The sequence below is a fragment of the Solanum verrucosum genome, unplaced genomic scaffold, assembly GCF_900185275.1.
Source record: "Solanum verrucosum unplaced genomic scaffold, falcon-dt-bn FXZP01000102.1, whole genome shotgun sequence".
NCBI classification, from domain to species: domain Eukaryota; kingdom Viridiplantae; phylum Streptophyta; class Magnoliopsida; order Solanales; family Solanaceae; genus Solanum; species Solanum verrucosum.
In genome coordinates, this window is record NW_026019930.1 from 976,878 (window position 1) to 1,000,232 (window position 23,355).

The 23,355-nt window shown below is 36.4% G+C and overlaps 2 protein-coding genes, 1 long non-coding RNA gene and 1 pseudogene across 4 annotated transcripts; 2 read left to right on the forward strand and 2 right to left on the reverse strand.

The window, feature by feature from the left end:
- The first annotated feature begins 3,402 nt into the window (after window positions 1–3,402).
- On the forward strand, window positions 3,403–8,497 carry LOC125828154 (protein STRUBBELIG-RECEPTOR FAMILY 7-like). The gene is made up of 16 exons (XM_049507473.1): window positions 3,403–3,489; window positions 3,968–4,103; window positions 4,227–4,298; window positions 4,383–4,448; window positions 4,556–4,627; window positions 4,718–4,789; window positions 5,019–5,090; window positions 5,173–5,238; window positions 5,342–5,401; window positions 5,495–5,784; window positions 6,486–6,772; window positions 6,878–7,143; window positions 7,503–7,635; window positions 7,750–7,886; window positions 7,971–8,127; window positions 8,358–8,497. The coding sequence occupies exons 1-16, from the start codon at window positions 3,405–3,407 to the stop codon at window positions 8,463–8,465; spliced, it is 2,079 nt and encodes a 692-aa protein (XP_049363430.1). The 5' UTR covers window positions 3,403–3,404; the 3' UTR covers window positions 8,466–8,497.
- A 689-nt stretch (window positions 8,498–9,186) lies between these two features.
- Window positions 9,187–22,620, reverse strand: LOC125828255 (26S proteasome regulatory subunit 7 homolog A-like). Of its 2 annotated transcripts, XM_049507569.1 has the most exons (11): window positions 22,457–22,620; window positions 20,494–20,575; window positions 20,274–20,365; window positions 20,115–20,192; window positions 19,520–19,581; window positions 18,871–19,015; window positions 18,522–18,740; window positions 18,263–18,444; window positions 17,906–18,081; window positions 16,518–16,618; window positions 9,187–9,478 (listed from the first exon to the last, which is right to left on the reverse strand). In XM_049507569.1, exons 1-11 carry the CDS (start codon window positions 22,550–22,552, stop codon window positions 9,422–9,424), a joined length of 1,290 nt encoding a protein of 429 aa, XP_049363526.1. In that variant the 5' UTR covers window positions 22,553–22,620; the 3' UTR covers window positions 9,187–9,421. The 2 variants fall into 2 exon arrangements, with proteins under 2 accessions (XP_049363526.1, XP_049363533.1); XM_049507576.1 differs by lacking the exon at window positions 9,187–9,478 and having other exon boundaries at window positions 16,229–16,618.
- On the reverse strand, window positions 10,593–13,187 carry LOC125828443 (uncharacterized). Its single transcript, XR_007443049.1, has 4 exons — window positions 13,156–13,187; window positions 10,973–11,054; window positions 10,753–10,844; window positions 10,593–10,671 (listed from the first exon to the last, which is right to left on the reverse strand). It is a non-coding gene; the product is annotated as an uncharacterized LOC125828443 (long non-coding RNA).
- On the forward strand, window positions 13,510–15,561 carry LOC125831307 (protein STRUBBELIG-RECEPTOR FAMILY 7-like; annotated as a pseudogene).
- Window positions 22,621–23,355: the final 735 nt, after the last annotated feature.

Genomic DNA, 23,355 nt, shown 5'->3' on the forward strand with positions numbered 1-23,355 from the left:
TGAGCAAGAAGCAGTAATCACCTTAAAGAGAAGTGTCTAAAGCTCTCTTAACTGTGTTGCTCTAGATATATGATATCAGGGAGCTTCATAAACTTCTACCAGTAAATACCTTAGCTATGAATGTAGACACAAAAGTCAAAGATAAAGTTTTCAAAGAACAAATAGTTGAAAATATGCCGTTTGGTTATTGAGAGAGAAGACTTAGGAGCTACAACAAGTTAGTAAAGCTTCCTCCTAAGTTTGACCAAATCAAAAACTGACTAAATGAACTCAGTGACAAAATTGATTTGGTTGACTCATTCCACCAATCGCTAATTACTTTTTATTCCATTTAATGCTGACTATCTAGTAGGTGAAATTTCAGAAACAGCTGAGCTTAGACTTGGTCAGTAGTAATAGCTTGCACACCAAACAAGCAAACACACCAACATGCACCTCTCTGATTGGCCAATACTCCGAGATAGCATCATGTATGAGAATGAGTATGCAATTAGATGTCAGAAGTAATTAACTTGGATGGTTGGATTTTGAGATGATTGTGTATGTAACTGTCAATGTCATTGCCTTACTGTAATTGTTAATGCAAGAGGAAGCTGCTTGGAAACTTACCTATGAAGTCGAATTGAACATATTACTGTTCGTCTTCCAAGCAGTAGTGATCCTATAATCTTTCATTATATTTGATCCATAACTATGTTCTTTATCTTTTTGATGAAGGATCCATAACTATAGTCTCTGTCTGCTGTTGAAAATCTTATCTGCTAAGCACCTGCATTATAAGTTCAGTACTATTAATTATCTGTAGCCCTTTTATTGTGATATTATCTCATAAACCTCTCCATATACCCCATTCATTCATGTTTTATGTAGCAATATTACGTAATATTTAAAATAAGTTGGCATCTTATGTACTAATTTCCTTTTTTGATCTATTTTGTAACATAACAAAGATACTACTTCGTTTGAGTTTCTTAACAATGGATGCATGCATTGAATTCTTTCATGCCACAGAACTCCGTTAAATCATATCCCCTACATAGATGGTGATGGCAAAAACAAAAACAACAATAAAATTTGAAAAGCAAAAACAAAAAGAAAACAAATACTTCTAACTTGTACATTTTTTTTCTCAATCAATATTTTTGGTTTGTGCAAACATTTTCTGCAGATATTGAATGAAAATTGATACAGTTATATATGATCTTATAAAATATGATACTTTGTTCAATTTATTTGTCTAGTTTTAACTTGGCACTAAGTTTAAGAAAACAAAAAAATAATGAATCTTGTGGTCTTGAATTAACGACATGTCAAATGTACCAAAATGTGACATAAAAATTTTGAATTAAGGAGTTGCAAACAAATGAAAGAGGCATTCTTTTTTTAAACGAGCTAAAAGAAAAGTAGGGCCAAACAAATTGAAACGAATGGAGTAATATTTTTAGAGATGATGGGATTAGAACATTATTGTTACCAATTTACATCCCTAATTCTGCGGAAAACAGAGGAGAGAAGAAAATACATACCAGAGTTTCTCCCAGTATCACTAAATCCATCATGCCGCCGCCTATTCCTTATTCACGGCGGCACCACCCTCTTCCTCTGAGCAGCGGAACCATGGTGAATTTTTCCCTTCTTCCCGGCACTGGCTTCGGAAGTTCCGTGTACAAGGTCCAACAAATGCCCACCGGTGAACTTTACACTGCGTTCGCATCCCGAGGGATTGAAATTCTCCTGGATATTGATAACCCTAACGTCGTCAGATGTCACGACATGCTCGACTATCCATTGTGATCCATATAACCCGCCGCCAAGCCAGATTCTTTCGGGGCTCTTGTACCTCCCTCCGGCCTCCACCACAGCCGCAACATTTTGCATAGAGTTATCAAACCTGTTAATCAACTCTAAGCGGGAAGTGAAAAATTGCGTTTTTTTTTGGAGCAAAAGATGGGTTTGTCTGTCAGTAAAACGGATCAGTTACATCATTAGTCCCGAGAGAATCAACACAGATCTGAATAAAAATCAGCAGAAGGTATATGGATATATGGTGATTCAACCCGAATTTCATCAAAAAATTTATACAAGAAGTCCAGATAATGAGTTTGTAGATTTGTCATCATCACTACTCACTATCTTCGAGGCTTGGAAGGTGCATGGAACGAAGACATAAAGCGGAAAATGTGTTAAAAGTGGGAGAAGAAGAATTCATCACGTGGAAGACTATTCAAAATAGGAAAGGATATAATTGCAAAATGACTATTCTTGAAATACGAGTACTAGGAGTTTTGACGTTCAATTTCATATCGCGATATAAAATTACATGTCATAATATTATATATTTAAGTCATTTGTATAATAGGATATATATAAATTACTTTTGTAATAATGATATAAATTTTAAATAGCAAAGTAAAAGGATATATCAGGTCATTTTTCCTTTGTATCAATGTTACTTTAGGTTGTCATTTGTCAACTTTCATAGATGGTATAAAAGATTTTACACTATCAAATTACCTCTACTCATATATCAAATTATAATTTCTCTTCTTTTTTATCTCCAAATGGTTTACATCATATTCGTGCAAATTATGGTGTAATTTAGTTTTAACTTGGTACAATTTTTATTTTTTATTTTTTTTGAATTTTGTGATTATAAACGAAGACAAATAAAATATATATATATATATATATATATATATATGTATATTAAAATTGTCATTTAATTTTAGGATCTTAAATATATTATTGTCAAAACTGCAGATTTAGAATCAAAAAGTTGCTAAAATGGAAAACAACACAAATAAATTGAAACAAAGAAACAAATATAACAGGTTAAATTCCGAAATAAACCCACACCCCACCTTATAGGGCAACCCGATACCCGTAACTCTCTCCCTCCCTCACATTTCCATTTTCAGCTATCACTCCTTCTTCCCTCCTCACCCCGCACCAAATTTATCGTGCATGCCAATTTATCAACGTTAACCTATTAACTCCATTTTTCTTCTGCATTTTTTATTATATATAAATTTCCAGTTCCTATTAACTATTCCGATCCGCCATTAATCTAATTCTTCAGTCAGCTTTACTGACCATAAATTTATAGATCATCCATTGGTATCATTGATTATATACAAGAAGATTTGCAGATCGTCCATTTCTTTCTCCTATTAATTTGTCAAGAGGATTACTCTATTTTTTTCTAATAAAGCCTTGATTTTTTTTTCGAGTTCAGAGACATAGACGAATTTAGAATTTAAATTTGATGGATCAACCTTTTAAGTTATGACTATTGAATCCATCTGATCACATTATGAGTTCGAAATTTAATGTTACAGTACTATTTGATAAAATTCCGTATTAAAATATTGGGTTCAATTGAACGCGAAGAAGGTGGGGGCAGGATGAGCTTGGTGGTAAAGGTGGCCCTACTCTTCTTCATTTTGCATGGCTGCAGCTTCATCAATGCAGACACAGATCCATCCGACGGTTAGCTTAATTCTACGTGCTACGTAGCTGAATCATAAAGAAATTAATATATTCACGGCACTGATGATTAATTTGGAAGTTACTTTCTCTGTAAATAAGAAAGAATTTCGTAGTTAACTTATGATAAGGCGTGGAACACTTGGTGTACTACTTTTCTTTTCCAGTGTTCGATATCCGCTTTGTTGTCTCCCATTAATTCGGACTCATTACCGGGGAGCACTTCCTACTTGTAATTTTTCATTCTCAAAGCTCAAACCCGAGACTTTTTATAGCTAAGCTAGGTTGCTAATTTTCACTAAAAAGCCCGACGATAAGCCAAAGAGTTCACAACATGCAAAAAAAAATAAAAATTGTTATAAATTTAGTAACAAAACAGTGGAGTTTGATTTATTTATTTTTTGGAGCTGTTCTTAGTCTCTGTGTGTGTATTTATATGTTCTCAATAATTTCGTTGGTGCCGTGCAACTTTGATTATCAGGTTCTGCCCTGAAAGTGATGTATAGCTCCCTAAATTCACCGGGGCAGCTTACAAAATGGAGCTCATCAGATGGTGGTGATCCTTGTGGAGAATCCTGGAAAGGCATTACTTGCTCGGGCAATAGAGTAACTGAAATGTAATTATGTTCTCTTCGCCATCCTCCTATCGTTTTTTCGAGATACACTTTATTTGATAACTTCTCGTTAGTTAATTGATTTGGCAATTGCTGATTTTCAGTTTTCGTTTCATTTTCCTTCAGCCAGATATCCGGTTTAGGACTATCCGGATCAATGGGATACCAACTAACGAGTTTAACATCTGTAACCAACTTGTAAGATGATCAATGGCTTCAATTACTATTTCCTTAATTCGTTCTGTTATTTGTATTTACATTGTAAGATGTTGTAATTTGCAGTGACATAAGCAACAATAATCTCGGAAACCAGATACCTTACCAGCTTCCTCCAAATGTAAAGAGACTGTATGTGTTTTTAGGCCTAATTTCTTCTTTCTTTGCTCAATTCCAGGCGCTAGTATTTTTTACGAAGTTACTTACAAAATCATTCTGCCATTTGCCTCGTATTGCAGTAACCTTGCTGGTAATGGTTTTACCGGTGTCCTACCTTATTCCGTTTCACAAATAACTTCCCTTCAATACTTGTAAGTGAATTTTTAAAATTAAATTTACATGTATAGTATTATTACACTCGTTGTTCTGATTTTCTCTCCGTTGTATGTGCCTGACTGTAGAAATGTCAGTCATAATCAAATTCAAGGAGAACTAAATGACATGTTTGGATCACTTTCTTCTCTCAACATATTGTAAGGCATTGTCTCGATTTCTTCCTTTTCTTATACAGATTGATATTACCTTGTGATGATTGAGATTTTCAATGTATCTTGTGCTATTCTCGATAGATAAATGCAGTATCTCCTCTGTTTATCATGTGAACTGTTGTCACGGAGTGAAAGTATCTTTTCTTCTTCTTCGTTGATTATATTATGTTGTATCCCGTGTTTCTTACTTTGATTGTTTACATTTATGCTTCAGAGATATCTCTTTCAATTCGATGACCGGTAAACTTCCTCAAAGCTTTAAGTCACTGACTAGCATGAAGAAAATGTAAGACGCGTATCTTCTGATTCATTATTGTACTGTATTGGTCGAGTGTCATTGAACTTTCTAGTATTGTTGTGTTGTGCAGCTACCTGCAGAACAACCAGTTCACTGGAAATATTGATGTCCTCGCCAATCTTCCTCTTGACGATCTGTGAGTTATGCAACATCTTTGTGTGTGTGAATGTTATCGATCTCTGAATGTTCCATTTCATGGCTTTCTCAGTTACTATATTGTTGATTCCTTTGTGCTTTAGGAATATTGAAAACAATCAGTTTACTGGTGGGATTCCAGAGAAGTTTAAAGAGATAATGCAGTGAGTGTTTCAGTCTGCAAATTATTTTTCATCCTTGAATATTTGTAGAAAATAACTTTCTAACTGAATTCACGATTTGTGATACAATTGTAGAAAATCTAACAGTAACACAGGGAGCTCAGGGCCTGCAGCCCCTGCGAACAAGTCCACTCAAAGTCACAAATCAGGAGGCAATGGCAATTCTTCCAGCGGTGGAGGTAAAAGTGATAGTGGTGAGAAATCTGGTATCGGTGGTGGAGGCGTTGCAGGCATAGTTATATCAGTTTCAGTGGTTGGAGCAGTTGCAGTAATCTGTATTATCAAGAAAAGACGCAGGAAGTCGTCAACAGACATAGAAAAACTTGACGTTCAGCCATTTGTTCCCGAGTCACATGAAGTACAAGGTATATAATTTTATGACTTCTTTTTTGGGTCAATTGAGAAACATAGCTGGTTAGTTTTGCTGATACTTACTTCAATATCTCAACATATATACACTCTTATGGTGGATACGATCCTTTCTTGCCATGTTATCTAATTTGAATATAGAGCTGAATTTATTGTGGTACACAAAGGGGAGCTCTGGCATAACTGGTAAAGTTATTTCCATGTGACCAGGCTTGAGCTGTGGAAAAAACCTCTTGCAGAAATGCAGGATAAGGTTGTGTACAATAGACCATTGTGGTCCGATGCTTCCTCGTACCCCGCGCATAGCGGAAACTGCACCAGGCTGTCATATTGCAAATGTAGTTGCCTTTATATATATGAATACTCTTAACTCTGGATGCAAGTTCCAGCAAAGGTACTGAATCACCTCAGGTGAATTTTGGAAATTTAGTTTTCCTTTTGAACTCGTCGTCCTTCATTTCATGTTCAAGTGAGCATGTCCATAATGATGAATTATCTTTCCCTTTTGCGGCTTCATTTGTAACTTGGTATTTCATACATCTTAAGCCTTACCTCAATTGTTTTAAGTTCTGTATTGTCATTCCATCAGAGTTCCAGCTTACATTTGCCCTTCTCTAATTACTAGTATTATTGTTTTTTAATCTTGTGTTAGTTTTGGAACCTGTATTTTTCTATTCATCACCTATTTTGGCTGCAGATACGAAACTCAGTCAAGCTCCATCTACAGCAAGCATGGAAGCTATTGAAACTCCCACTGTAGTGTCTCTAAGACCTCCACCTATTAATACTCATAAATCCATTGGTGGAGATGACATTTCAGAAAAACTCATTGTTCCACAGAAGAAAAATCGTACAACTGAAAGAAAAGTTGTGCGATTTTCAATTGAAGACGTACAGATAGCTACTGACAGCTTCAGTGTAGAAAACCTTATTGGTGACGGATCTATTGGAAGTGTATATCGAGCTCACTTTGACAATGGCAAAGTAATATCTATTAGTTCTGTTTGTCGTTTTAACTGTTTCTTGTTGCAGCTAACATTACCTATGCTGATGTAAGTGATTCTGATCGTTTAAGTTCCTATTCCATAGGTTCTCGCTGTCAAGAAACTTTATTCATCTGAGCTCCGGAATCCTGAAGATTTTCTAAAGATGATTCCTGAAATATCCCAGCTGGATCATCCAAATGTAACAGAACTAATTGGTTATTGCTCAGAAGATGAGCAGCACCTGCTAGTTTATGAATTCCACAGAAATGGTTCTCTGCATGATTTCCTGCATCGAATGGATGAAGACAACCCGCGACTAACATGGGATAGCAGAGTTCAGATTGCACTTGGCACAGCAAGAGCACTAGAGTGAGTTTCATAATTTACAAAATTACTTTCATTAGGCATCACATAAGATTAATGCAGCTTGGAGAAAACTTTTGTTTGCTTGGTTTCAGATATTTTTTTATGGTAAACTACCCTATCTATCATAAATCTTCAAGTTTTCCTTAAAACATTGATGACTAGTAACTAGTAAGCATGTAAAAGTGTTTCAATAATATTTCGAATAGAAAAGCAATTATATTATTTTAAGTTGTAGAACACCGCGTATGTTGGCTTTCCACTAGATCTAATCAGAATAAATTTTCTATTATGGCCGCGACCTCTCCAATTCTTATGAGTAGGTTGATTCTAGTAGCTAAATCTAAGCTTCCTTTAATTTGCAGGTATCTACATGAAGCTTGTTCTCCATCTTTAGTTCATAAAAATATAAAATCTGAAAATATTTTACTTGATGCTGATCTCAATCCTCATCTATCAGACAGTGGGTTAGCAAACCTTATGGCTGATGCAGATCAGGTAACACTTTATAAATTTGTTTTTTGCCTTACTCTAGATTATAATTTCCTAAAACTCCACATCAGTATCTTCTAAATGGCTTCAACTTGGACCCTTTATTTTTTCTCCCTACAGGGATTGAACCATAATATAGAGTCTGGATATGGCGCACCGGAGGCTGCTATATCTGGGAAGTGTACTACCAAGAGTGATGTATACAGCTTTGGAGTTGTTATGTTGGAACTTTGTACTGGTCGAAAACCTTTCGATAGGTAAATGTTAATTTAATGATTTTGAACCCAAAATCTGTTTAAGACAAATAATAATATACGTGTGTTCTTCTCTTCTCCACTCAGCTCAAGACCAAGATCTGAACAGTCTTTAGTTAGATGGGCAACCCCTCAACTTCATGATATTGATGCCCTGGAAAAGATGGTTGATCCAGCTCTCTCTGGATTATATTCTGTCAAATCTCTTTCCCGGTTTGCTGATGTTATTGCTCTCTGTGTTCAGGTAATACTCTCGTTGTTTCAATTCATGTGATTAGACACAAAGTTTAAGATAGAAATGCAGACATTTGAAACATGTGATCTTAAACATGACATAACATCTCATTAGAGTAAAATGAGAAGCAGTTCGTTCATTTTGTACTGAAAGCTGCTACATGCCATGTGTTCAGTTTTCAATAGAGTACTCCCTTAAATCGCGCTCACTATCACAATGGTTTGTGTATGTTGTGTCAGCTTGAGCCTGAGTTCCGGCCACCTATGTCTGAAGTGGTTCAAGCATTAGTCCGGCTAGTGCAACGAGAAAATATGAGCAAGAGGTTACACAATAATGATCAGGACTGAAGAGATATGCTCAAGACCTGCTAATTGTTACACCAAATGGTTCTCTTAAACTGCTTGCTGCTATGGGAGATCATCTGATGCTGATCAGCCCAGCAATATCTTCTTCGGTGCAGTTGTATTTGATTAAATACCATATGCTAAGATATCGTTCACAATATATATATATATATACCTAATCTGCTTCTCACTGATCACCCTACATACATACATAAATTATCTATACTTACACAGAACCTTATTAACACATACATGAATGGTTACCAGCATTTGTACTCTGTTCCAAGATACTGTTAGCAACGACAGGTTAAATTGACATCTGACAGATAAACCTAGAATTACCTTGAAAAACAGGCTCTTAACTGCATGTTATTTATTCTACTTCGAAAACTACCAGTTTCGCATCTACCTTCCAGTAAAGGTTCATTCATACTAAGCAATTACGACACCACTAAGAAAGCATGTGAAACTTTAAGCGTCTAATTGAGTGAACACCTGGGAAAATAGTGTTGCTTGCAATATTGATGAAGGCAAACACAAGATAAAAAGAATTAAGGCAGATTAGGACACAGCTATCGCTTGCTGTTAGCACGACAATAACAGTCCTACTTTGCCAATCAGATACCTACCTTGACAAACACAAGCGCTGACAGCAGAAGCCGACAACACAGGAATGAAATTGAATTAAAATAAGTAAAGAGGGAAAGTTAGGTATCATTACAGCTCTTAGATTTTAACTCAAAACACCAAGTCATCAGGCATTACAACGCAGAAGTTGGTCCTGTATCTTTGTTGGCAACAAACAGGAGCACACCAAAGATGAATAAACAGGTAATAAAATCTTAGTGGACAGCATAAATCATCAAATTGAGTACACGGGACAACTAAATGGCAAATAGCAATGTCACTTCATTCCTGCCAATGCTTGATTGTTTGTACCAAAGAAAATGTAGTCCCAACTAATTGTAGACCATATACTTCGGTGTTGCACTGAATTTCTGATATCCCTTAATGACCTTGTTGACGGCATCCAAAAGTCTTTCTCTGCAAACATTTTTCCTCCTTGCTCGAATAGCATACATTCCAGCGTCCGTGCACACGCTTCTTATATCAGCTCCTGGAATAAACCAAATCAATGAAAAGGTCAGAAGTGGTCCCCTACCTGTCGTATTTGTACATCTCATTACTACAATATTTTGAAAATTTAAGTGATGCATATAGGTGAAATTATATTTGTCCAAAAATATATACAAGTGAACTTATCGCTTCTCTTTACATGAAAGTAAACCTTCTCTAGACCTCCATAAATGCCATAAAGTCGGAAAAGCAGCTAACTTATTGCCAATTTCACTTTTTAAATGCATCAAACTCAATTAAAATATCAACCTCTTCCAAAATTCTCCTCTAGGTCCAGCAACCTTAACCTTGGCTTTTAACTGGTCAATGGACAAGCTCAAGGAGATCTCATTCTATAAATACTCGCCTTAAAATTCCTATTGATATAAGTTGCGGAAAAAAAAATCCTATTAATATAAACCCATCCAACATTATGGGTACCAAACCAAGTTATCTAAGTCCTCCGACCACAGTATGTATGTACAACACGTCAACACCAACAAGGCAACAACAACATACCCAGTGTAGTCTTACAAAGTGAGGTTTGGGGAGGGTAGAGTGTAAACAAACCTTACCCCTACCTCAGAGGTAGGGGTACTATTTGGGATAGACCCTTGGCTCAAGGGCACCACATTATGTATGTAAACCCCAATATTCATTTCAACAGAACAGTTCAAGATTACATTAATGGACTGCCCAAGAACACTTGGAAGGTTTTTTTTGTGGAAACTTTTTACATATTCAAGTTCTATCAAGAAACAAGAAAAGCCCATGACATGAAAGTTGAAACAAAGGTAAGTTGATCCGGAATGTAACAAGAAAATTTGGAATGTGAGTAATAATGTGTCTTTGCTGTTGTACTTTTGCACAAAATATAGATTTTGATTCTCCAGTTTTAACAGTAAACCTGGCTTCCCAGGCACCCTCCTTCCAGATACCCATACATTCACCAATAGAGGTGTTACTAGAAGATAGAACAGAACAAAATACTATGTTGGAAAGACATGATGCATACCTTTGCAATTTGCTTGACGTTTATCACGTGTTTTGCATCTTCAGTGTTGGGGCTAATTATCTTTGTACACCTGGCAACCTGCTCCAAAAGAATTCAATTAATACTTCAATGTACCTGAGTAATAAAAGAGCAACAGATCTGAATTTCAATGAAACACACCTGAAGAGGTTGCTCCGCCTGCATCATCTGTTTATCAGAAACCAGATCCCATTGACTTGGTGCAGCTAACCCAGTGTCAGACTCCTTAATACCTATGGTAAATTATTTAAGATGTAGTTCACAAGAATGTGCAACAAAGAAAAACAAGGTTTGAAAAGAACAAAAAGAAGTCCCTTTACATAATTAAATACAAAATCAACAAGAGACATAACAAACATACCGCATAAATTATTTATCTTTTTGGCCATTTCCTTGATTTCCTTTTCGGCTTTCTTTATGCTGGTCGAATAAGGTCCCAGACCCTGCAAAAATCATTATATTTTGTTGATAGGTAGTGAGAATAATTTATAAATCATGAACTTTCACTGAGCCAGCACTACAAAATATAATTACAAGTTCGGCAATTCCCAAATATCTTGCATTTCATCTACATCATGTACTTCATGTAGAAGGATCATTGTACCAAAAGGCTAGCAAGGAGGAGGGATGTGTGACTTAGGCCTAGAGTAACACATGTGCACCTCACTGACTCAATCTTACAAATGAATAATTTCTCAAAAAACAAAAAAGATAAATATGCATATTTCTTCTATTTTTTTTTTCCCTCGTAGCTTAGTTCAAGTAGCAAAGGTGGAGGAACTTGTGACTTAGGCAAGAGGTTTGAGCCCTGTGCTGTACCAATTAAGCCTGGTATTTTCATTGGAGAAGGGTACAAGGGCAGGTCATTATCACCAAGCTTCCAAGGTAACAATTGGTCTTAAAGGGTTGACCCCGAACAGATTTCTCATTCATCAAAAAAATCTATTTAATTTTTATTTATAATGAGAGGCACAATTGACCAAGGTAACTTATCCGTGCTTAACAGGAGAGCCTCAATACCCTAGAGTGACCTAAACCTACCGAGCTCCCAGGCATTAGCTCAACATAACAGATTGGGAATCAACTACAACAGTGGAGGAGCTTATGTAGGAGAATAAGAGCTCCCACTAGAAGTACAAAACCAGAAAACAACATATAAGGAACAACAAGATCACATGGACCACACATGCCCCGCTGCAGTTCACCAAATTTGACAAGAATGGTTCAGATACAAGTGTAACTCATACTTGCAGATATATAATCTCTCTGATATGTTTCTGCCTCTAAAAACAAGGCATGTAGTTAGGTGGAGAAAATATGTATTGGTTTTTTCATTCCTAAAAGTGAATTGAGAGCTTGAATTTATCTTTTTTAAAATCAATTCTTAGCCGCAAAATACATATTAGAAAGCACAAAAACAAAAGCAAAAAGAGCAATGCAACATAAGTAATATTTTTTTTTTTGATAACCGAGAAAACCATCTGTGACCCGCCCTTTGGACCAATCACAGCCTTCTAAACTCGGTGGATAATGGGCCCGCCCCTCTACCCTTCTCCACTTAAATACCGGGCTTCGCTTTGCATGGTGTAGGGCTTGAACCTGCGACCTAAGCCACAAGTCCTCCACCTTTTGCCACTTGAGCTAGGCCTTGGGGGCCAACATAAGTAATATTACAGATCCTCTCAGACCATAAAAAGTTATATTTTATGCTATGAGCAACTCTGGTCACAAGTCTCATAAGTGATTCAACAGTTCCATGGCTGCATATTCAGTCAATCACACCTGACGACTCAAAGGCTTGTTAGAAAGGCGGCAAGCGACGAACAAGACCCCTATGTTGACACTACAAAGATAACTTTTAGAGGCCGTTACTAGATAGACCAGAGCTACAGCCCAGGGGGGAAATTATTTCCCACTAAGGAACGCACCTAGACTTCTCCCATTGAATCCATCCTTAGTTCTGATAATTGAATTATCCATAGTTTATGCTCCATAAACCAATTCACTTGAGTGAGACATAAGAGAGTGGAATTCCCTGATAAGCTGTATTTAAGTAGGTTCAAGCTAAGCTCAAGTTTCTAAAGACGAGAAGGGGGACATGTTCTATGTCTTCAAAGAAAAATGGCGCTATGGGGAGGGGATTACAAGGCGGGTAGTGGAACCCTCACCAACAAGGTGAAGGTAGTCAAATAGTCAACCAACTGAGCTACTATTCCCCTGAACATTGATAACCTAAAAAAGCTTTAGAGCATAATGAAAATGAGAGATACTTCTATCTGCACGCATCCACACCTACAAAAACATCCACCTAAATCCTAATAACGCAAATCACTACCTTCAATGACTCAAACATTCTTCAAATTCGAACCCACGTAGTAACAAAACGAAAGATAATATCAAAAATTACATTTCTGCAACATTCTGTACCATCTCAGTTATCCAACAGTGCGCAATGAAAAATTAACAGTTCAAAATGAATTCAAAAGCAACAGATAGAGCCAATAGGTAAGAACTAGGGTTAAAGATTAGGGGAAGAAATAGTACATAAGTTTTGAGTAGAGCAATATCATCTTCGATATCGGCGGCTGCGGATGCCATAGATTTCAGATGCGTTCGTTCTTCCCACAAATAGCAAAGAGCAAAAAGATCTATATTTTTCTTGAGAAAGAAGCAGCAAGGGAAAGTATAAGAAGAATGAGATCTCTTTCGCTTTTATAAAACCCGGTACATGTGGTTGTTCGGGCGGATATATCTAAATCGGCCCGGTCACCTTCTTTTTGGGCCCAATGGAATATAGTAAAAGATTAAAAAGAAGGTAAAAGAGCACAAATAGCCATATTTAGGGTTCCTATTTTGCAAAAAATTTAAAATTTAGCCACCTAAAAGTTAACTTCAGACATGGGATTTGAAGTTGAAATCACAGGTGTGAAGTTTCTAACTTAGACCCAACGGTTTGAAGTTAGTTTTGATTTTGAATTCGTTGAGTTATTAGATGACTGAAATACAAGAGCATCGAAATTGGTTGAAGTTCAACTTGTAGTGCATCCCTTACTTGTGATTATAATTATTTTACTAATCCTCCCCCTTTCAAGTTTTTGATTTGAAAATTTGGGAACAACACTGGACTAGTTTTGAACCATATGCATTAACTTATTCTTCTGTTCGAAACTGTGTACTTCTTCTGCTTCCTTTCTGCGGCTAACAAAACAAGATATCTTATGAGACAGTTTAAAAGATGCTCAAGCATGCACATCTGAAGTCTGAACTTGAAAACTATCAATTACATCCAACATTCAGAGTCAAGAGCCTAAACGCTCTAATACAGATTTGGTTAATATGAAGCCACAATTTTGAAACTAAGCTTCTTCACAACCACTAAAACAAAATGAAGAGTTATAGCTTTCAAGTTCACTGCACTAAGCTATAATTCTACGAAGATATTATTGCAGGAAATGTCGTAACTGAATCAAAGAAACCTACAGGTAACATGTATGTTAGTGACGGTGGATGCAGATTCCTAATACCTGTGGATACCACCAAGTGCAAGACTGCAGTTAATATGGGATTACACAGGCCAAAAGCAGCACAAACAAACCAATGACTCCAACCATTAGCTACAACATGATCCATCAATACATGCTTTGCAAACAAGGAAGCAAGTATAGAAGGATAAGTGTCACAGAATAGAACAACTCAATAAGCAGAACGTGAGAGAGAGAGAGAGAAAGGTATTGGTACAAAGAGACAAGTAAACTACCCTATCATAAATCTTCTAGTTTTCCTTAAAACATTGATGACTAGTAAGCATGTAAAAATGTTTCAATAATATTTCGAATAGAAAAGCAATTATATTATTTTAAGTTGTAGAACACCGCGTATGCTGGCTTTCCACTAGATCTAATCACAATAAATTTTCTATTTTGGGTAGCTAAATCTAAGCATCCTTTAATTTGCAGGTATCTACATGAAGCTTGTTCTCCATCTTTAGTTCACAAAAATATAAAATCTGAAAATATTTTACTTGATGCTGATCTCAATCCTCATCTATCAGACAGCGGGTTAGCAAACCTTATGGCTGATGCAGATCAGGTAACACTTAATAAATTTGTTTTTTGCCAAGTATAATTTCCTAAAACTCCACATCAGTATCTTCTAAATGGCTTCAACTTGGACCCTTTATTTTTTCTCCCTACAGGGATTGAACCATAATATAGAGCCTGGATATGGCGCACCGGAGGCTGCTATATCTGGGAAGTGTACTCCATGAGTGATGTATACAGCTTTGGAGTTGTTATGTTGGAACTTTGTACTGGTCAAAACCTTTCGATAGGTAAATGTTAATTTAATGATTTTGAACCCAAAATCTGTTTAAGACAAATAATAATATACGTGTGTTCTTCTCTCCTCCACTCAGCTCAAGACCAAGATCTGAACAGTCTTTAGTTAGATGGGCAACCCCACAGCTCCATGATATTGATGCCCTGGAAAAGATGGTTGATCCAGCTCTATCTGGACTATATTCTGTCAAATCTCTTTCCCGGTTTGCTGATGTTATTGCCCTTTGTGTTCAGGTAATACTCCCGCTGTTTCAATTCATGTGATTTGACACAGTTTAAAAAAAAAAATGAAAACATTTGAAACATGTGGTCTTAAACATGACATAACATCTCATTAGAGTAAAATGAGAAGTAGTTTGTTCCTTTTGTACTGAAAGCTGCTACATGCCATGTGTTCAATTTACAATAAAGTACTCCACTAAATCGCGCTCACTATCACAATGGTTGGTGTATTTTGTGTCAACTTGAGCCTGAGTTCCGGCCACCTATGTCTGAAGTGGTTCAAGCATTAGTCCGGCTAGTGCAACGAGCAAATATGAGCAAGAGAATAATGATCAGGACTGAAGAGATATGTTCAAGACCTGCTGATTATTACAACAAATGGTTCTCTTAAACTGTTTGCTACTATAGGAGATCATCTGATCCTGATCAGCCCAGCAATATCTTCTTCGGTGCAGTCGTATTTGATTAAATACCCTATGCTAAAATATCGTTCACAATATATATACCTGATCTGCTTCTCACTGATCACCCTACAATACATACATAAATTATTTTTCACTTAACACAGATCCTTATAACACATACATGAATGGTTACCAGCATTTGTACTCTGTTCCAAGATATTGGTAGCAACGACAGGTTAAATTGACATCTGCCAGATAAACATAGAATAACTCTTGAAAAAGAGGCTCTTAACTGCATGTTATTTATACTACTTCGAAAACTACCAGTTTTGCATCTACCTTCCAGCAGAGGTTCATTCATACTAAGCAATTACGACACCACAAAGAATGCATATGAAACTTTAAGCGTCTAATTGAGTGAACACCTGGGAAAATAGTGTTGCTTGCAATATCGATGAAGGCAAACACAAGATAAAAAGAATTAAGGCAGATTAGGACACAGCTATCGCTTGCTGTTAGTACGACAATAACAGTACTACTTTGCCAATCAGATACCTACCTTGACAAACACAAGCGCTGACAGCAGAAGCCGACATCACAGGAATGAAATTGAATTAAAGTAAGTAAAGAGGGAAAGCTAGCTATCATTACAGCTCTTAGATTTTAACTCAAAACACCACGTCATCAGGCATTACAACGCAGAAGTTGGTCCTGCATCTTTGTTGGCAACAAACAGAAGCACCAAAGATGAATAAACAGGTAATAAAATCTTAGTGGACAGTAAGAATTATCAAATTGAGTACACAGGATAACTAAATGGCAAATAGCAATGTCACTCCATTCCTGCCAACACTTGATTGTTTGGACCAAATAGAAAGTAGTCCAATTAATTGTAGACCATGTACTTTGGTGTTGCACTGAATTTCTGATATCCTTTAATGACCTTGTTGACGGCATCTAAAAAGTCTTTCTCCGTAACAGTTTTCCTCCTTGCTCGAATAGCATACATTCCAGCCTCCGTGCACACACTTCTTATATCAGCTCCTGGAATAAACCAAATCAATTAAAAGGTCAAAAGTGAGAGCCCCTGTCGTATTTTGAAAATTTAAGTGATGCATCTAAGTGAAATTATATTTGTCCAAAAATAAATACAAGTGAACTTATCACTTCTCTTTACATGAAAGTAAACCTTCTCTAGACCTCCATATTTGCCATCACTTCATCATATTGTTTTAAATGCCATAAAGTCGGAAAAGTAGCTAACTTACTGCCAAATTCACTCTTTAAATGCATCAAACGCAATTAAAATATCAACCTCTTTCAAAATTCTCCTCTGGGTCCAGCAACCTTAACTTTGGCTTTTAACTGGTCAATGGACAAGCTCAAGGAGATCTAATTCTGTAAATACTCACCCTAAAATTCCTATTAATATAAAGTTGTGAAAAAAAAAATCCTATTGATATAAACCCATCCAACATTGTGGGTAACAAACCAAGCTATCTAAGTCCTCCGACCACAGTATTTATGTACAACACCAACAAGGCAACAACAGAATACCCAGTGTAGTCTTACAAAGTGGGGTTTGGGGAGGGTACACCACATTATGTATGTAAATCCCAATATTCATTTCAACAGAACAGGTCAAGATTACATTAATGGACTGCCAAAGAACACTTGGAGGGTTTTTTTTGTGGAAAATTTTTACATGTTCAAGTTTTATCAAGAAACAAGAAAAGCCCGCTACATGAAACAAAAGTAAGTTGATTCAGAATGTAACAAGAAAAATTGGAATGCGAGTAATAATGGGTGCCTTTGCTGTTGTACTTTTGCACAAAATACAAGCTCAGGTACCTAAGCAACACTTGATTGAAACTACCAAAGGACTATACTCCATTACTCCTTCCTCTCATTTTTCCTCAGCACGACAATTAAGATGAAAGGTTTCATTTGTACATTGTGCTGTGTTCAATGAGGAAACTAGTAAATAGAATCGAAAAGTTGCCAAATTATGTTTGGTAAATAAAACATCAGGGTGTGAATTTAAATTCTTGGAAGTTGTGAAAGCATGTAGAATTGAATAATTTCTGAAATACATACAAAAGTTTGAGATATTAGAAAATAAAATTGAGTTCAGATGTGGTAGAACTTCCCCTTCTAGAAAATTATTATACGTTTTGGGCAGACTTAAAAGAGAGGGCATTATAATTAGGAGAAAGAGCTCTTTAAAAGAACATTGTGCACAAAATCAAATACGAAATTGATGTTTAATATGCAACTTCGGAAGCAATATACATGAATCATTCTATTATATGTCAATGTATATGAGATTACCTGTAGAGTTTGGACAGAGACGTGCCAAAAGTTCAAATCGAATATCGCGCTCACAATTCATTGTCCGTGTATGAATCTTAAATATCTGGGTCCTACTCTCTAGATCAGGTAGACCAAACTCAACTTTGCGATCCAAACGTCCAGGACGTAGCAATGCTGGATCAAGTGTATCAGGCCTGCAAACAAAATAAAATGCATTACAGTAGTTAGCCACCAAATACAATAGCCATGGATAACACCCAGTTTGAAGAACTCAGTTATCATGCTGCAAATAAATCACCCAAAGTTATCCCAGCAAGTACAACCCACAAGAGAGACTACTGGGACAAAAAGCTAAAACAAAGAGAGAACACTAACCTATTGGTGGCCATGAGAACCTTAATATTCCCCCGAGCATCAAATCCATCTAGTTGGTTCACAATTTCAAGCATGGTACGCTGAACCTCATTGTCTCCACCTACACCATCATCAAATCGTGCACCTCCAATAGCGTCTACTTCATCAAAAAAAACAATGCACGCCTTCTTAGAGCGCGCCATCTGCCATACCAAAAAGCTAGTCAGCAATCAAACTACAACAACTTGCTAAAGAAGCTACCAACACAGTTACTTCTGACCTGGAACAGTTCACGAACCATCCTAGCTCCCTCACCAACATATTTCTGAACAAGCTCACTGCCAATAACACGAATAAAGCATGCATCTGTTCGATTTGCCACTGCTCTAGCAAGCAGTGTTTTCCCAGTACCAGGAGGCCCATAGCAGAGAACACCCTTTGGGGGATCAATTCCAAGTTTCACAAACTTTTCAGGGTGAAGCATGGGCAACTCAACAACCTGTAATTAAAAGAAAAGTTTCATTATGCAGGCAAACATACCAATCAAGTAATATAATACCGTGAATTTTAAACAGAACAAGGTCAGTGTTGGACAGACAATAAATAACATAGTATACAATCATGAATACCTCTCGCATCTTTTCAATTTGTTCCTTGCATCCACCAACATCATTATATGTCACATCAGGCTTTTCCTCAACAGTCATCATGGTAACACTAGGATCAATTTTGGGAGGCAAAGGAATTTGAATCTGATATTTATTCCGATCAACCCTACAACAATAACAATCTGGTCAGAGAGACTGACAATATTTGGTAAAGCAGAAGCCTTGGCTAGTTTTATTACTGTTATATACAGAACTAGATTTTCCCACTAAAGCTTCTTCGTTCCACCTATAAAGCATGAGAATGCCGAACACTAGGTATCCCCAATATTAAAAGATATCTAAGCAATACAATTCCATCCACAAGGACATGAAATGAATATTCCACCTAACCATCCCCAATAAAGCAATCGATAACTAGTATCTGCAAATCCTCACAAGTTCTCAGTAAGATCACTATGTTCTAGGGGATCATATGTTGCAGTAACCCACTTCCTTTGACAAACTCACTCTTGTGCAACATGACATATGATTCTAAAATACAGCTACCAGAAGACAATGCAGTTACACAGTTAACTTCCTTTGCTTTAGAATACCACTTCAGGAGATTTGTTCTTTTTGGGATGTATGAGTCTATTGTGAGAGAGTGAGAAAGAGGAGAATAAGAATATACCCGACTCGCATGCCTTCTTCTATATCAGTTGGTGAAACTTTGTCACCCAATCCAACAACAAACTGCGGGAATAAAATGAGTATAGTCAAATAAAAAGGTGATCAGGGTGGGGGGGAAAAAAGGGTGATCAGAGTCCTTTCATTAAAGAGTGAATCCAACAAACAATGTTGCAAACATCTGTGATAACTAAAAACATATACCCAACCCCAAAGAAGGGTAAACCTTTCAGGCTGAAGACATAATAACCCTGAAAATATCCCTTATCAAAAAACACATGGAAAGTGTCCATAATATCAATATGTTTTCTTGGAAGATGGATTGAAAAAACCAAATGTTTTACTACTATCATGATAACAAGAAATTTCACATGTTTAAATTGAACCTCAAAATTATCAAGCTTCACACTGTCTTATGTCTTGTTAAGGAAAAAACATTCCATCTGTTATTGGATATAGATTTTGATTCTCCAGTTTTAACAGTAAACCTGGCTTCCCAGGCACCCTCCTTCCAGATACCACCCATACATTCACCAATAGAGGTGTTACTAGAAGATAGAACAGAACAAAATACTATGTTGGAAAGACATGATGCATACCTTTGCAATTTGCTTGACGTTTATCACGTATTTTGCATCTTCAGTGTTGGGGCTAATTATCTTTGTACACCTAGCAACCTGCTCCAAAAGAATTCAATTAATACTTCAATGTACCTGAGTAATAAAAGAGCAACAGATCTGTATTTCAATGAAACACACCTGAAGAGGTTGCTCCTCCTGCATCATCTGTTTATCAGAAACCAGATCCCATTGACTTGGTGCAGCTAACCCAGTGTCAGACTCCTTAATACCTATGGTAAATTATTTAAGATGTAGTTCACAAGAATGTGCAACAAAGAGACACAAGGTTTGAAAAGAACAAAAAGAAGTCCCTTTACTTAATCAAATACAAAATCAACAAGAGACATAACAAACATACCGCATAAATCATTTATCTTTTTGGCCATTTCCTTGATTTCCTTTTCGGTTTTCTTTATGCTGGTCGAATAAGGTCCCAGGCCCTGCAAAAATCATTATATTTTGTTGATAGGTAGTGAGAATAATTTATATATTGTGAACATTCACTGAGCTAGCACTACAAAATATAATTACAAGTTCGGCAATTCCCAATCATATCTTGCATTTCATCTACATCATGTACTTCATGCAGAAGGATCATTGTACCAAAAGGCTCGCAAGGAGGAGGGACGTGTGACTTAGGCCTAGAGTAACACGTGCACCTCACTGACTCAATCTTACAACTGAATAATTTCTCAAAAAACAAAAAAGATAGATATGCATATTTCTTCTATTTTTTTGCCCTCATAGCTTAGTTCAAGTAGCAAAGGTGGAGGAACTTGTGACTTAGGTAAGAGGTTTGACTCCTGTGCTGTACCAATTAAGCCTGGTATTTTCATTGGAGAAGGGTACAAGGGCAGGTCATTATCACCAAACTTCGAATGACACAATTGGTCTTAAAGAGTTGACCCCGAACAGATTTCTCATTCATCAAAAAAAAATCTATTTAAATTTTATTTATAATGAGAGGCACAATTGACCAAGGCAACTTATCCGTGCTTAACAGGAGAGCCTCAATACCCTAGAGTGACCTAAACCTACCGAGCTCCCAGGCATTAGCTCAACATAACAGATGGGGAATCAGCTACAACAGTGGAGGAGCTTATGTAGGAGAACAAGAGCTCCCACTAGAAGTACAAAACCAGAAAGCAACTTATAAGGAACAAGAAGATCACATGGACCACACATGCCCCGCTGCAGTTCACCAAATTTGCACAAGAATGGTTCAGATATAAGTGTAACTCATACTCGCAGACATATAATCTCTCTGATATGTTTCTGCCTCTAAAAACATGGCATGTAATTAGGTGGAGAAAATATGATTGGTTTTTTCATTCCTAAAAGTGAATTGACAGCTTGAATTTAACTTTTTAAAAATCAATTCTAAGCTGCAAAATACAAATTAGAAAGCACAAAAACAAAAGCAAAAAGAGCAATGCAACATAAGTAATATTACAGATCCTCTCAGACCATAAAAAGTTATACTTATGCTATGAGCAACTCTGGTCACGAGTCTCATAAGTGACTCAACAGTTCCATGGCTGCATATTCAGTCAATCACACCTGACGACTCAAAGGCTTGTTAGAAAGGTAGCAAGCGACGAACAAGACCCCTATGTTGACACTCCAAACATAACTTTTAGAGGCCGTTACTAGATAGACCAGAGCTACAGCCCAGGGGAAAAATTATTTCCCACTAAGGAACGCACCTAGACTTCTCCCATTGAATCCATCCTTAGTTCTGATAATTGAACTATCCATAGTTTATGCTCCCTAAACCAATTCACTTGAGTGAGACATAAGAGAGTGGAATTCCCTGATAAGCTGTATTTAAGTAGGTTCAAGCTAAGCTCAAGTTTCTAATGACGAGAAGGGGGCCATGTTCTATGTCTTCCAAAAAAATGGCGCTATGGGGAGGGGATTACAAGGTGGGTAGTGGAACCCTCACCAACAAGGTGTGAAGGTAGTCAGATAGTCAACCAATTGAACTACTATTCCCCCAAAACATTGATAACCTAAAAAAGGTTTTGAGCATAATGAAAATGAGAGATGTTGCTAGCTGCACGCATCCACACCTATAAAACATCCACCTAAATCCATAAACGCAAATCACTACCTTCAATAGCTCAAACATTCTTCAAATTCGAACCCACTTAGTAACAAAACGAAAGATAATATCAAAAATTACATTTCTGCAACATTCTGTACCATCTCAGTTATCCAACAGTGCGCAATGAAAAATTAACAGTTCAAAATGAATTAAAATCAATAGATAGAGCCAATAGGTAAGAATTAGGGTTAAAGATTAGGGGAAGAAATAGTACATAAGTCTTGAGTAGAGCAATATCATCTTCATCAAGTGGCGGTGGGTTCTTCTCGTCCTTGATCTCATCTTCGATATCGGCTGCTGCGGGTGCCATGGATTTTTCAGATGCGTTCGTTCTCCTCACAAATCTGTATTTCGAAAAATTTCTTGAGAAAGAAGCAACAAGGAAAGTATAAGAACAATGAGATCTCTTTCGCTTTTATAAAACCCGGTACATGTAACCTGTTCGGGCGGATATATCCAAATCGGCCCGGTCACCTTTTTTTTGGGGAAATATAGTAAGATTTAAAACAAGGCACAAGTGCACAAATAGCCATATTTAGGGAGGAATTGACGCAGATAGACAAGTGTTATATACAATTGGCAATATATATTAATTAGCAATAAATAAACAAATAAAAAATTGGCACATATTACCTTAAAAGTAGATATTTTTTTTTAAAAAAAAATAAAATAATAAAAGATATATAATATTATCTCTCTTCTAACTTCCAACCATTACTCCTTAAAATTAGTAAAAAGAATTATTTAGAATTATCTCTCTCCTTTTAAATTATTACGTATTTTTTTTAAAAAAAATAATTTCATCTCTCTTCTAACTTCCAACCATTTCTCCTTAAAACTAGCAAAAGATTATTCAAAACTCTCTCGTTTCAAATTATTTCATATTTTTAAAAATAATAAAAGAAAAGTAATGACATCTCTATTACTGTTTAGAATTATATCTTTTCTTAAAATTAGCAAATAATATTTTAATTATGATTATTCTTATTTTAAAGGTATTCCTATGAGTTCATTACCTGCCAATTATTTTGCCTTTGAGCTCAATCCATATTCACTTAACAAATTTGTATACATTTGTTTGTATTGGTATTCATTAATTCATATTCATTTAAT

Bases quoted from the DNA above. Each gene is read 5' to 3' on its own strand.
- LOC125828154 (XM_049507473.1), top strand. From the start codon at position 3,405: ATGAGCTTGGTGGTAAAGGTGGCCCTACTCTTCTTCATTTTGCATGGC. The intron at 4,449-4,555 runs GTATGTGTTTTT...CTCGTATTGCAG, and splicing joins CCTCCAAATGTAAAGAGACT to TAACCTTGCTGGTAATGGTT. The intron at 7,636-7,749 runs GTAACACTTTAT...TTCTCCCTACAG, and splicing joins TTATGGCTGATGCAGATCAG to GGATTGAACCATAATATAGA.
- LOC125828255 (XM_049507569.1), bottom strand. From the start codon at position 22,552: ATGGCACCCGCAGCAGCCGATATCGAAGATGAGATCAAGGACGAGAAG. The intron at 19,016-19,519 runs GTATATTCTTAT...TTATTGTTGTAG, and splicing joins GAAGAAGGCATGCGAGTCGG to GGTTGATCGGAATAAATATC. The intron at 18,082-18,262 runs GTTAGTGTTCTC...TTTTGTTTGCAG, and splicing joins GTTCTCATGGCCACCAATAG to GCCTGATACACTTGATCCAG.